General features: G+C 41.8%; 1 protein-coding gene across 2 annotated transcripts in view; it reads left to right on the forward strand.

Moving 5' to 3' along the window:
• Positions 1-14,875, forward strand: part of BCKDHB (branched chain keto acid dehydrogenase E1 subunit beta) — a 63,616-nt gene that overhangs the window by 17,183 nt on the left and 31,558 nt on the right. Inside the window, exon 9 of one of the 2 annotated variants that reach the window (XM_066612468.1) lies at positions 5,198-5,580. The exons of the other annotated variant lie outside the window; for it this stretch is intronic. Coding sequence (XP_066468565.1) covers positions 5,198-5,317 — 120 coding nt within the window. The 3' untranslated portion in view covers positions 5,318-5,580. Of the gene's footprint in view, positions 1-5,197; positions 5,581-14,875 lie in introns of those variants that run through there. 2 annotated transcript variants of the gene reach the window in all.

Genomic DNA, 14,875 nt, shown 5'->3' on the forward strand with positions numbered 1-14,875 from the left:
TCAATAGCTGGGTTTAAATATTGATCTGTTTTTGTATGTATTTTCTGTTTGTTTGGTACTGGCAACCCAGTTCTATTTTCCCCCTCCCCCACTGGTGCAGCCGAAAAGACACACTCTGTATCCAATGGGGTGGGGGGCCATTGGAGCTGATTTTAGAGGAATTCACACAATTCTATTGGAACAGGAATCCAAAACTGGATAACAAACCAGTGTATTGCAAGAAACCCCACCTCCCTTAAGAAAGAGGCTGAGAGATGTGACTTCACTCAAAGATTACTGTTTTATAATAAGAGAATAAAGATAAAAAATATTGCATAACATTTCTTTACCCTAAAATTATGGTGGTGGTTGCTTATAACGTAGAGTGTATTTGGTGGATTTGAGGGAGTCAGGAAAAAGGACAATTTAAACCAATTTCTGCCTGGCCTACAGGTGTACACTTTTCGTCCCTGTTGCATATATGCAACGTTGGGCAGAAATGGCTTAAGGGAAAGGATTTGTAGGAGTTTTTTTTTCCTTTCCAGCTGCTAGCCACTGGAGATAGGGAGATAGAAGGGGCAAAGTGGGGGGGGGGATGGTAGCAAAGAGGGAAAATTAAAGGTTTCCAAGCACGGTATTTGTTATTTTCTGCTTCCTTCCTGCTTCCTGGAAGGAATTTTGGAGTTTCCTTGCAGGGATTCAGAGGTTCTGAGCAGTGTAGAGATTCAGTCCAAATCTGAGTGACAAGCAGCAGCTGGGTTCAGTCTGGTCACCACAGGCAGGTGGTAGGCTTTCTTTGGGGTCTGCATAGTGCCTGTGAGATAGCTGCCTGTGGGGAGCAAGAGAAACAAAGAGTGCCATCCCTGCTAGTATGTTGTTGTTGTTGGCAGCCTTCAGTCTCGAAAGACTATGGTATCGCGCTCTGAATGGTGGTTCTGGAACAGCGTCTAGTGTGGCTGCAAAGGCCGATTCGGGAGTGACAATCCCTTCCACACCGGGAGCAAATGCAGTCTGTCCCTGGTCTGTCTCCCTGGCTATGGGCCTTCCTTCTTTGCCTCTTTGTCTCAGACTGCTGGCCAAGCATCTCATCAAACTGGGAAAGGCCATGCTGCACAGCCTGCCTCCAAGCGGGCCGCTCAGAGGCCAGGGTTTCCCACCTGTTGAGGTCTACTCCTAAGGCCTTCAGATCCCTCTTGCAGATGTCCTTGTAACGCAGCTGTGGTCTACCTGTAGGGCGCTTTCCTTGCACGAGTTCTCCATAGAGGAGATCCTTTGGGATCCAGCCATCATCCATTCTCACGACATGACCGAGCCAACGCAGGCGTCTCTGTTTCAGCAGTGAATACATGCTAGGGATTCCAGCACGTTCCAGGACTGTGTTGTTTGGAACTTTGTCCTGCCAGGTGATGCCGAGGATGCGTCGGAAGCAGCGCATGTGGAAAGCGCTCAGTTTCCTCTCCTGTTGTGAGCGAAGAGTCCATGACTCGCTGCAGTACAGAAGTGTACTCAGGATGCAAGCTCTGTAGACCTGGATCTTGGTATGTTCTGTCAGCTTCTTGTTGGACCAGACTCTTTGTGAGTCTGGAAAACGTGGTAGCTGCTTTACCAATGCGCTTATTTAGCTCGGTATCGAGAGAAAGAGCGTCGGAGATCGTTGAGCCAAGGTACACAAAGTCATGGACAACCTCCAGTTCATGCGCAGAGATTGTAATGCAGGGAGGTGAGTCCACATCCTGAACCATGACCTGTGCTTTCTTCAGGCTGATTGTCAGTCCAAAATCTTGGCAGGTCTTGCTAAAACGATCCATGAGCTGCTGGAGATCTTTGGCAGAGTGGGTAGTGACAGCTGCATTGTTGGCAAAGAGGAAGTCACGCAGACATTTCAGCTGAACTTTGGACTTTGCTCTCAGTCTGGAGAGGTTGAAGAGCTTTCCGTCTGATCTGGTCCGGAGATAGATGCCTTCTGTTGCAGTTCCAAAGGCCTGCTTCAGCAGGACAGCGAAGAAAATCCCAAACAAGGTTGGCGCAAGAACACAGCCCTGCTTCACTCCGCTTCGGATGTCAAAGGGGTCTGATGTGGAGTCATCAAAGACAACAGTGCCCTTCATGTCCTTGTGGAAAGATCTGATGATGCTGAGGAGCCTGGGTGGACATCCGATCTTGGGAAGGATCTTGAAGAGGCCGTCTCTGCTGACCAGGTCGAAAGCCTTTGTGAGATCTATGAAGGCTATAAAGAGTGGCTGTCATTGTTCCCTGCATTTTTCCTGCAGTTGTGTAAGGGAGAATACCATATCAGTGGTGGACCTGTTGGCCTGCTGTTGTGGACCTGTTGGCCTTATACCTGCTAGTATAAGAAGTGCTAAAAAAGACTGTGTGCATGTGAACCTCCATTTCAACATCAGGGGTAAGGATTAGTGGAAGAGTACTACTGAAAGCTAACTGTAATATAAATTTTTATGATCTAGGTATGCAAATTTAGCTCTGTCTTGCACATGCACAGAGATCTTCATTTCACCAACTATAGTTTATAATAATAACAACAACAACAACAGGTATTTATATACCGCCTTTCTTGGTCTTTATTCAAGACTTTATTCAAGGCGGTTTACATAGGCAGGCTTTATTAAATCCCTTATTAAATAGGGATTTTTACAATTTCAAAGAAGGTTCTTTCTTTCAAGAACGACTACATTCAAGGTGTTTCATTCCGATCTGGCTTCACATTCTGGCCTCCATCCTCCCATGCTCAGAGCAGATGGAATTGCTCGGCTTCAGCTTGTCAGCTGCTCCAAGGTCGCATGGTGCCGGTGGCCTCGAACTGGCGACCTTGTGGATGTTATCTTCAGGCAGACGGAGGCTCTACCCTCTAGACCAGACCTCCTGCCCTTATATTCAAGTTGTATGTAATTATTCTTGCAGGATGAAGACAATTCACTTATTCAATAGAGAATAAGGGATGTTGAAACTTACTGGCTTCAAAACTGGCAAAACAAGTAGCAAAAGCATGTCTGGGAATGGTTTGATCTGCAGTTTTAGATTTAAATAATGTACTTCTTTCCCCTTCATTCAATTATAATCAATGCATTTTCATTTATTTTCCCATTTCACAGATCAGTATGCAGTGACCACCACTAGGTGCCTCTCTTAGTTCAAGTTAGGCTGAGTTTTAGCTGTTATTGTTACTATTGAAGTGTGGAATGTTAGTTTATTTCAAAATAATTTGAGTATCTTGTTGTTCAATAATTTTGAAGTTGTGAGAAATGTTTTGATTTGGTATAAGTATTTGCTTTCTATGATAGCAATTAGTAGTGAGAATGAAACCTGTCAGGCGTCGCAATGGACGCACCGTCTAGGCAGAAACCACAGCCTATATTCAATGTGTGTGGACTTGAATAGGAAGCTGTTTTTGCGTCTTCCAATTTTCTTTTTTCACACAGAATACCTTTGCCCCATCTGGGGCAATCTGACCATGTCTCTGTTTTTGATACCATCATAGAGACCTCTTGTCAATAGAATTAGACCTGTTGTCAGAGAAATACAGCAGTGGTCAGAAGATGCATTGGAGCAACTTCGGGATTGCTTCAGGCATACTGATTGAACATTATTTGTGGAGGACAATATCAACATCTATACCTCGACTGTACTGTTCTATATCAAAAGCTGCATGGACACTGTCACTACCACCAGACAAATATGGGCGTTCCCTAATAAGCACTGGGTTACCAGAGATGTGCGCCTTTTGATAAGAGCCCGGAATGCTACTTTCTGTTCTGGAAACACACTACAGTACAGTGAGGCCAGAGCGAACTTAAAAAAAAGGCATCATGGATGCTAAGGCCATGTACAGGCGGAGGATTAAGCAGCATTTTGAAAGTTTGGATACCCGTCGGGTATGGCAGGGTCTGTGACAACTTACTGGGCAGAATTAAAATTAGTCTGCCTAGCAGTAGTGATTCCATGGCAGAGCAGCTTAATCAGTTTTTTGGCCGGTTTGAGGAGGAGATAGCAGCCACCAACATTCCAGCTGCAGCCACTGATGGTCAGTCACTTGTCCTGCAGCTTGATGATGTGAGATGGGTTTTACAGAATATTAACGTCCGGAAAGCAGCTGGCCCAGATGGAATTCCAGATGGACGGGTCCTTAAAGACTGCGCTACAGAGCTGTTATTAACAGTATTTATATACCGCTTTTCAACTTCAGCTGTCTGAAGTTTTTACAAATATCTTCAATTTATCTCTGTCAAAGTGCTCTGTCCCTACTTGCTTGGACATCTATTATAGTGCCAGTTCCTAAGCAGACAGTAGTTGCTTCTCTCAATGATTATCGACCTGGGGCTCTAACTTCAGTAATTATGAAGTGTTTTGAGAGGCTGGTGTTGAGATATATTAAGTCTGGTCTTCCACCCACCTTGGATCCTTGTCAGTTTGCATACAGGAGTAATAGGTCGACTGATGATGCCATCTCTATTGTTTTACATACAGTCCTGCGTCATTTGGAACAATGGGGTACATATGTACGGCTGTTATTTGTGGATTATGGTTCTGCTTTTAACACCATTCTACCAAGCAGGCTGTTTTTTTAAAATGACTAGTTTGGGCATACAGCAAGATATTTGTCTGTGGATAAAGGACTATTTGACAAATAGGCCACAGTCAGTTAGGATGGGCTCTTATCATTCTTTCACTCTGATATTAAATACAGGAGCTCTCCAAGGCTGTGTACTGAGCCCCTTCCTCTATTCCCTGTATACATAAGATTGTACCCCATCACATAACACCAATGAAATTATAAAATTTGCAGACAATACTACAGTGGTGGGGCTTGTTAGCAGGAATGATGAGTCTGCTTATAGGAAGGAGGTACAGGAGTTGTTATTGTGGTGCAAAGAAAATAATCTTTCATTTAACATCAAAAAAACTAAAGAACTTATAATTGACTTCTGGAAAAAGAGGGATGTACACACACCATTATACATAAATGGCGAGGAGGTGGAGAGGGTTGCTAGTTTCAAATTCCTAGGTATTTACATCACAGAGGACCTCTCATGGACTATTAACACCAGCATGTTGATAAAAAAGGCACAAAAGCAGTTATATTTTCTGAGGAAGCTTGGGAGGTTAAATTTGTCACAGCAGCTGCTTGTGTCTTACTATCGTTGCACCATTGAGAGTGTCCTAACTTATGACATCTTGTTGTGATACGTAAATTGCTCTGCAGGGGACAAAAAAGCTCTGCAGAGAATTATTAAGATCGCACAGCACATCATCAGCTTTCATCTACCAGCTTTGGAGGACATCTATACATCTCGCTGTCTGCAGAAGTCACATAGTATTCTGAGAGACCCCTTCCATCCGGCTCATAAGTTCTTTAACTGTTGCCTTTGGGTAGACGATACAGAACTATTAGAGCAGCATCACACGATTCCTGAACAGTTTTTATCCCACAGCCATAATTACATTGAATAAGGCGATATAGTTGTTACCATGCTCCTGGGCATTATGGTCTGTTGTACTGTTTTTATATTATGATGCATGTTGTATAGAATGTGTGGGTGAGTGTGTAGAGTGTGATCGTTGGAATTGTATTTATGCTTGTATCTCAAAGGTGCATAAATTTCGTTGTACTGTAGCACAATGACAATAAAGTTACTACTACTACTACTACTGATTACTGCAATGGAGGTTCCCGCCAGTACTTTTATTTTTTAGGGCAGTAGTCTCTGAACTTTTTGGTATGCAGGCCATATTAGATTAAGAGAATTTGCATGCAGAATGTACAGTTCGAGCCTTCTTATTCCTGAATTCTTATCCACAGATCTGACTCATTGTGGGTTCATTGAGCTAGACATGGCCTGACCTGTATTCTCTGGACATGACCAGAGCAGAGCTCAGGTTGCGTCCGGAGGGTGTTCTGAGGCGGGTGGCCTCCCTGGCCCTCAGAATGTCTTGTAAGTCCTTCTGGAGGCTATAGGCAACACTTCCAGTATTTTTGCAAAACTGGAAGTGATGTTTAAGGGCCTTTGGAAGGTTCAGAGAAGCCATTAAACATCACTTCCGGTTTTGCGCAAAAAAAAAAAAAAATGCTCTGGTTGTGTTCGGAGGGTTTATATGCCAAGACCCACGAATTTGATTATCTGTGGGTTTCAGCATCTGTAGAGATTCCAGTAGTGGAACACAGCATGACTGTATATTCAAAAAACATACCCTGATGTGCCATTCTTGCATTACTTTCTAAATTGGATATAAATGGTGAAAATACGTCAGAAATCACATCAATCTTACAATAAATAACCATGTTGGGTGACACAAATTTGTTTCAGAATTAATGAGAGTTGTGCTAGAGCTATAGATCCACTTCCCTGGGCCTTTCGTGGCTCCTTTTGTAAGGAAGGAGCTTTCATTCAGCTTTTTGCTTTGTGCCTGTACTCGGCTTCACCCTGGGCTGCAAGCATGCTTTTAAGCTCCCAGTTGCATTGCACACATGCTCCCCTTCCCCAGCCCCACCTATTTGGTGTCACAGTTACTATTGGAGCAGGGATGCCATTTTCTACATTGGGAAGCTGCTTGGCAAGTTTCTAAGCGGCTCCCATAGCTTGAGGCTGGTTTGTCTGAGTCACAGCAGGCAAGGAAATGTAAGTCTGTGGCTTCAGTGCTTGCTGTGCAGGGACAGGGCAGGGAATCCCAATAGGGGAGAATTAATCTGCCACGGATCAGGCAAGCCATCTCTGTAAAAAGCTATCAGGCCTTTGGCCATAGAGACCCATGATCTAGAGCAGGGGTGTCCAAAGTTTTTGGCAGGAGGGCCACATCGTCTCTCTGACACTGTGTCGGGGGCCGGAGGGGGGAAAGAATTAATTTACATTTTAAATTTGAATAAATTAACATAAGTTTACATAAATGAATACATTAAAGATGAACTTATATGAATGAATGAAGGTCTTGCAATAGCTCAAGGCCTATAAAAGGCCTTGCACAAAGCAAGGGTGGCCTTTCCTTTGCTGCTGCCACTGCATCACAAATGTGAAACAGCCAGCAGTGGAGGTAGCCCTCACACGAGAGGTCAAACAGTTGCCCTCACACTGAGAGCAGTTGCGTTGGGCCAGTGTGGGCTCCAACAAATCTCTGGAGGGCCAGAGGCTCATTGGAGACTGGGGGCTTCCTGAGGGCCGCATTGAGAGGCCTCGAGGGCCGCCTGGGGTGTCCAAACGTTTTGGTAGGAGAGCCATATCATCTCTCTGACACTGTATCCAGGGCCAGGAAAAAAAGAATTAATTTACGTTTAAAATTTGAATAAATTTACATAAATGAATTTATTAGAGATGGAACTTATATGAATGAATGAAGGTCTTGTAGCTCAAGGCCTATAAAAGGCCTTGCACAAAGCAAGGCCAGCCTTTCCTTCACTGCCATTGCTATATCAGTCAATCAGTCAGTCAAAGTTTAATTGTGATAACCATAGGTCGTTACAATAAAAGATCAGTAAATTGCGAAATGTCCATAAGCTAAAAAGGGAGAATAATTATAAACATCATGCAGGCCAAACCAACTAATAAAAGATATAAAACATAAAATAGACCGCAATATCAAAAACCTTTTAAAAGAGCTCACTGCTTAGCTCAGAATTAGGTAAAATTGGCTAAAATAAAAACCAAATCTGATTCCATAGAAATAAGGTGACCCCTGACATAATCAGCTTTATGGAATAGATTAATTTCCCATAAGAACAATTACTATACTGCACAAGATTGTACATAATTTGTACGAGCCATTGCTATATCACAAACGTGAAACAGCAAGCAGTGGAGGGAGTTCTCATCCTAAGGCAAGGCCAAAGGGAAAAGCCAAACTTATGCTTAACAGGCCAGAAGGAAATACAGTAAAATGTTCATGTGCTAATGTTATGTATGTTAGCATATTCACAAGCACAGTTGCCAAGAAGAGTTTGAATCCATTTTACCCAGAAGCCTTAGAGGGAGGACCACGAGCTGGGAGTCCTCAAGGAAAAGTCTGTTAGGAAGGAATCAAGGATACATCCCAATTGCTCTTTTATAAGAACAAAATTAAAGGAGAAGTATAATAAGTAGAGGAAATGGGGAAATAAGTTAGGAAATAAATAGGGAATACAGTAAAATCAAATGAACTCTGTGTCACCCTTCAGAGTCAGAGATGGGTTAACGAAATACTAGCCTAACACACAGAGGCCCCAGATAACAAGTGGAGGTAGTTAATTGCTTAAGCAATAAACCAATTTGACACAATCAAGATAACAGCTATTAGTTGTCAAGCTAACTAGTTAGAATTTATAGTCAAGCTGAAGCTTCAAAGGAACTGTCAAGGTGATGGATAAAGATAGGCTGTAACAGAAGTCTGAAATGCAGCCCCCATCTGCAAGTCAGACTGGAACAAAGAAGCAATCTGGATTTTAAAAGAATCTAAATAGCTTGGATTATTTTAAAGCTAAAAAGACATTGTTAAACCAGGATAAAGTTTTAAAATAATATATTTAAAGAGAAGCAGTGTAACATCTAAGAGTTAGGCTGCAGAAGAAAGGCCTACATTTAGACAAAGGGAGCCTTCTATGATCTCTAAACAGTAGCAAATTGGCCAGGCAATAAACTGATGAACCCTAATGGGGGTAATGAGGGTTAACTGATGAAGTCGTAAACAGAAGCCACATGGTCCACAAATGAAAATGCCAGCTTCTGAACAGTTTGAATTCAGAAGCTCCAGCACCAAAAAGGGACTTTAAAAGCTGTTCTGAAGTCATTTAAAGGAAAGTAGCACATAGAATGTTACAAAATTTATTGTTTGTAAACTCGGAAGTTAGCAAGTATATTCTTTGCTGAATATTAGTTAAATTAATAAGGGAAGAACTAAGTTAAAAGGATTTGAGTCTGCCTTAAAGTGAGGCTTGCAAATAGATGCTGTACAGCTAATTTGGAATGTGGAATTCTTATCTAAGCAGGAATATTTCAAACTTGACAACTAACTAAAATACCCAGACTTTCCTAGGCGCCAGAATAGATAGTGAATTTAAGAATATTTCTAGTAATGAGAATAATTAATCTTGGTAGACACAGACTCATTAGCAGGAAGTCTGTTCAAAATCAAAGTTGACAGAACAGATATGAAACTAGTGAAGACTACATATCAAAGTTGGCAGAATCCGATAAGGAAGATGCCTCAGGAATGTGGGAGAGAGGCCTCCAGCCAGAGATTTCTCTTAAAAATGCAACTTATATCAGAGAAGAGAGAGATTTTATAGAAATCAGAAATCTTCTAATAACTTTTTGTGGCAAATAGAAATAAAATATTTGAAATTAGATTGGAAACGAGGATAAAATACTGAATAAAATGAGTATAAACATGGATTAAATAAATGGATAATTACAAGATTAGTGTAATTAGGAAAATTAAGATAGAGGCACACTGCCCCCTGGCAAGTCCTGAGAACAGTACATTCTGGAAATATGATAGCACTAGGAAGGAGGAGTTATGAAAAATCCCCATTTCTGACATCACAGGCTCTAACAAATAGGATTGGGATTTTCTCAAACAAAGGGACCCTACAGGTATATAAGGTCACACCCAGCACGGAATGTTGCTTTTTCTCTGGGACACTGAGAGACCACAGCTCTCTGTGTTCCCCATTTTGAACCACTGAGAGAAGCCCATTGCTGGCAATGAATAAATGTTTGCTCATTTTCACCAAGCTTGCTTACCGAGTCTATTTTTGAGTTTATTTTCAGCTTTGCTCTTCAAGCTCACTCTGAGCTTGTATGAAGATTGCTGCGGACACAACAATTAGGCAACCACCGTGCAACAATCCCACAGCTCAGGTGAGAGGTTGAATAGTCGTCCTCATGCTGAGACCAGTTGTGTCAGACCAGCATGGGCTCCAGCAAGTCTCTGGAGGGCCAGAGGCTTGTTGGAGACTGGGGGCTCCCCAAGGGCCAGATTGAGCCCCTGAGGGCTGCAGGTGGCCCCTGGGCCAGGGTTTGAGCACCCCTGATCTAGAGGACAGGGCTTGTTTTGTGTTGTTGAAAGAAAATAAGTTTGTCAGACTTTAGCTCTGTCTTAATGATATGTTTAACTGCATTGTCAGATATCATTTCTGTGGTGTTACACCTCAAAATATCTGTTATTAGTTTGTGGGTTGTTTTTTTTATGTGTAGCATTTTTACAGTTTGGACTGGGTCTTTGAGGATGTAGAAGAAATGTTTAAGGGTGCAAGCCGAACTTTTCAAGTGACAGGATCTCAGACTGTGAACATGGACGCTTGGGTCTAAAGCTTTTTGATACAACCAATGAATGCATTGCAAGTTCCCTACTAGAAATTACTCAATGTATATTAGATGAAACTCGTAGGCTACCTTTTAGCCTACAATAGCATCCCTACTTTTAGATTGTGACAAAGAGAGAAAAAGAGACCCCTAGTACTCTTAGTTTGGTTCGACTAAAGTTGAGGCTTGTTATAATCTCAAGACATCATTGTCTTACATGGTTCTTTTCCACAAGTGATTTTTTTATTTGTTTGTAATGTATGAATGATTCAATTACTAAAATTGGTTGAGCCTTGAAATGTATCTGACTGTTACAGCCCAGAAACATTAGATGACAGATGCCTGTTAGTGCCAATTTCAAATGATGTTTAAAAGTGTGAATGAGGTGAGTCATACAGTAGGATTTTTGTTAATGAGGGCTAGGAAGTCCAACTTTCTGTAAGTTGTTTGAATTCTGTGGGGCAACCTTTGCCTCATTTTTACATGAATGTAATGCATGGGGACAGCAGGACAAAAAAGTCTTTCTTAGGCTTTGCTGAGTCTTTGCATTCATTTGTGAAAGAGAAAATGTGTTGAACTAAGTTGTGGAAAATGTGTTGCAAAAGGCATTGAGACTTTTACTCTTTTGAAAGTTAGTGGGTCAGTGTGTGGGGAAAAATAGTCCTTAAATAGCTTTCAATGAAGTCAATCCAAAGGTAATCAATTTTTCAGGGTCATATTATTGGAATAATAGGTTTGACATCTAAATGTTATAGTAGCTCCTACCGTTCTTTCCCTGCATTGAGTGGATGCTTATGTATTTGTATAACATATATTTTATCTTGTTTTTCCACATAATGCAGCATTTTAAATCGGTCATTTATAGCATAGTCCTATGCACTCAGAAGTATGCCCCATTTATTTCAGTCGGACTTACTTCCAGTAAGGTGTTGTTGGCAACCTTCAGTCTCGGAAGACTATGGTATCGCGCTCTGGATGGTGGTTCTGGCACAGCGTCTAGTGTGGCTGAAAAGCCACTTTTCAGCCACTTCCAGTAAATGTGCACTTGATTGCAGTTGTATTTTCAGCCACTTCCAGTAAATGTGCATAAGATTGCAGTATTCTTTTTTTTTCCGAGCCGAGCAATTCCATCTGCTCTGAGCGTGGGAGGATGGAGGCCAGAATGTGAAGCCAGATCGGAATGAAACACCTGAATGTAGTGGTTCTTGAAAGAAAGAACCTTCTTTCAAATTGTAAAAATCCCTATTTAATAAGGGATTTAAATAAAGCCTGCCTATGTAAACCGCCTTGAATAAAGTCTTGAATAAAGACCAAGAAAGGCGATATATAAATACCTGTTGTTGTTGTTGTTGTTATTATATTTTTTTTCTGAAGGAAAAAAAATATATTTAATATATGTATTTACACGAGGCTCCCTTTATAAGGCAGGGCTAATGACCAGAAAACTTAGACTTATAGCAAAATGGCTTCTTAAGGAGAATTCTGTCCATAGGAAACTGTGTAAATAGAGATTAATGGGAACTTGTGTGTACATCCATGCCTTTCACCAGGCTTAAAGAGGGCAAATGTCTCCCATAAGAAACAATGGAATAAGTTCAGGATAGGGACTGTAGAGTGCATGCAGTACTTAACTTGTGTAAACCAGTACGTCCCTCACAGGAGCAGCTCATCTATGATATGAGTTGAGAACTGTCAGGCAGCAAATTGGAGGGGGGGGGGTAACTACTTTATCCCCCAGCCTGTTGCTTCCATGAAGCCAGGACTGGCTCCATCATCTTCTTGCACTGTAGTGTGAAGCAGAAAGATGGGGGGTTGGCTTACCTCTCTTACTTGGTGTTCACCCCACCACTGCCTCCTTCTTTTCCCATAATGGCTGGTGAAGGAAATGTTGGGAGCCCAGAATTTCCTTAGTAGCATTGGAAGAAGTGCTGACAGTGGTACTGGATGAAACCATCCTGCACACTACAGAGAGGAGACTAACCGAACATTAGCAGGAAGCAGGACAGTTTCTGTTTCCTGTTAACATTTGGTTAGTCTCCCTCTAGCAGCCTGCACATCGCGTTTTTTCAGTTAAGCAAAAAAGAAACATCACCTGTGCTTCAATTGCTTCTAATGGAAAATGAGTAATGGGTGTAGGGTGCGGATCTGCAGGTAGGTGAAACCATGGATACCAGATCCACGGACATGAGGGGACACCTGTACTGTTGTTCCAAGGAATATAGTTAAGTATTCATTACTTAACAGTACTTATTCAATCATCTTGAGGTGATTTTTGTACATTAAATGGTATTGTCATAGGCCTCTTCTGTTCAACCATTTGAGCAATCTTCCCCTCGAGATTGGCTTGCATGAAGTCAGATATTTCTAGTTGTCTGAAGAGTTGTTGGAATGCAGTGAGATTTTCAGCTGCTGCAGGTTTACTGAGTTAGTATGAGGTCTTGTGTACCAATACCTAAGTACTTAGTAACAAGTACTATACAACTATTTTTACTTGCTGTGCCTTTGATTACTGAAGTCATTGGAAATGATTGTACAACTAGGGTTGACGTTTATCTGTTGCATGAGTGGAAGGAAGCTTGGGCAAGGAACTTTCTCAGCCCTTCTCACAAAGGCCCCCTTTGTCCTCCAGAGGTCACTTCAGTGGGCCTCACAAGAACAAAAGAACAGCCCCACTGATCAGGCCATAGGCCCATCTAGTCCAGCTTCCTGTATCTCACAGCGCCCCAACAAATGCCCCAGGGAGCACACCAGATAACAAGAGACCTCATCCTGGTGCCCTCCCTTGCATCTGGCATTCTGACATAACCCATTTCTAAAATCAGGAGGTTGCGCATACACATCATGGCTTTTACCCCGTAATGGATTTTTCCTCCAGAAACTTGTCCAATCCCCTTTTAAAGGCATCCAGGCCAGTCACCATCACCACATCCTGTGGCAAAGAGTTCCACAGACCAACCACACGCTGAGTAAAGAAATATTTTCTTTTGTCTGCTCTAACTCTCCCAACACTCAATTTTAGTGGATGTCCCCTGGTTCTGGTATTATGTGAGAGTGTAAAGAGCATCTCCCTATCCACTCTGTCCATCCCCTGCATAATTTTGTATGTCTCAATCATGTCCCCCCTCAGGCGTCTCTTTTCTAGGCTGAAGAGGCCCAAATGCCATAGTCTTTCCTCGTAAGGAAGGTGCCCCAGCCCAGTCATCATCTTAGTCGCTCTCTTTTGCACCTTTTCCATTTCCACTATGTCTTTTTTGAGATGCGGCGACCAGAACTGGACACAATACTCCAGGTGTGGCCTTACCATTGATTTGTACAACGGCATTATATTAGCCGTTTTGTTCTCAATACCTTTCCTAATGATCCCAAGCATACAATTGGCAAGAAGGCTGCCGCACATTGCCGCACACTGCCGCCGCACATTGGGTCGACACTTTCATCGACCTGTCCACCACCACCCCAAGATCAGAATTATAATGTTCCATTACTTCAATTGCACATACTTTAATTCAATTACAATAGAGAAAAATTCTAAAGAAGTTTTAAAATAGCGCATTGATATTTGAAAGAATGCAATGTTGGTGTTATACGAGTACTTGCTTCATTTTGTATCCTGCCCTTTCTCCAAAGATTTGGCACAATGTGCATGACATTATAGGAGGTCTTCTTTCCAGCACTGGGCAACCTTGGGAACATAGTAATATCATGCTGTATCAGTATCTATACATGCTATAGCAATATCAGCTATTTAGATAGCTTAACTTTAAACATTTTTTTGAAGAAAAAAACAAACAAGCAAAATGTTCAGTAATTAGATATTTTTTCAAAATGATTTAGATCTAAAAGACATAAACTGATGCTTGTAGCCAACCTTTTGCAATTTGCAGAAAACTGGAAAAATCTTAATAATGTTTAGTCTCTTTTATGTGTGAATAGAATGTTTTAGATTGTTGCTGCCATTGGAACAGGCATCAAAGAATTATAGATGAAACATTTGCTAGGAATTAGTTCAGTAGTTAAAAGGTGAAGCCGATGTGTGTGAGGAAATGGCATGGTGCTGGCCATTAATTACAACTTGATCCAATGCTTGTAAAACACAAGTAAATTTTTAGTGGGGTGTGTGTGTGTGTAATTTTGTTAAAAAGCATTGTCCTGAGGGTTGAGCTGCAGTTCTTTTGTACAGTTACCTCGGAAGAATGGAGCACTATAATAGATTCACAAAAGCTATGTTCTGTGGTTTGGAAATAACTTACAGTTGTATAGTTCATGCCCCCTAAAATTGGCTTAATAATGTGAGTTATGACACTACAATCTCACTTGCCTGGCTCAGTCTTGAAGACTGGAATTGCATGTGTAGTGTTAGGGTTCAACTGGAGAGTTTTTTGGTATTTTTGTATGCTTGATCTGAAGCAAGTTAGGCTGCCTGGCTTGCTCATGGGGGAAGAGACTAGTGGTCCAGGGATAGACCAGCACCCATTCATGGGAATTCACATTGCTGAAGGTTTTACTAGGATTTTTTTCAGATGTGTCCCATCTATTATCTTGGTAGGTCATGCCAGGCTCTGAATTTCTTTTTCAGCATGTTGAGGATGCAAGAGGGGACACAGAATGTAGCA

Source organism: Tiliqua scincoides, chromosome 1 (assembly GCF_035046505.1).
Source record: "Tiliqua scincoides isolate rTilSci1 chromosome 1, rTilSci1.hap2, whole genome shotgun sequence".
Classification (NCBI taxonomy): Eukaryota; Metazoa; Chordata; class Lepidosauria; order Squamata; family Scincidae; genus Tiliqua; species Tiliqua scincoides.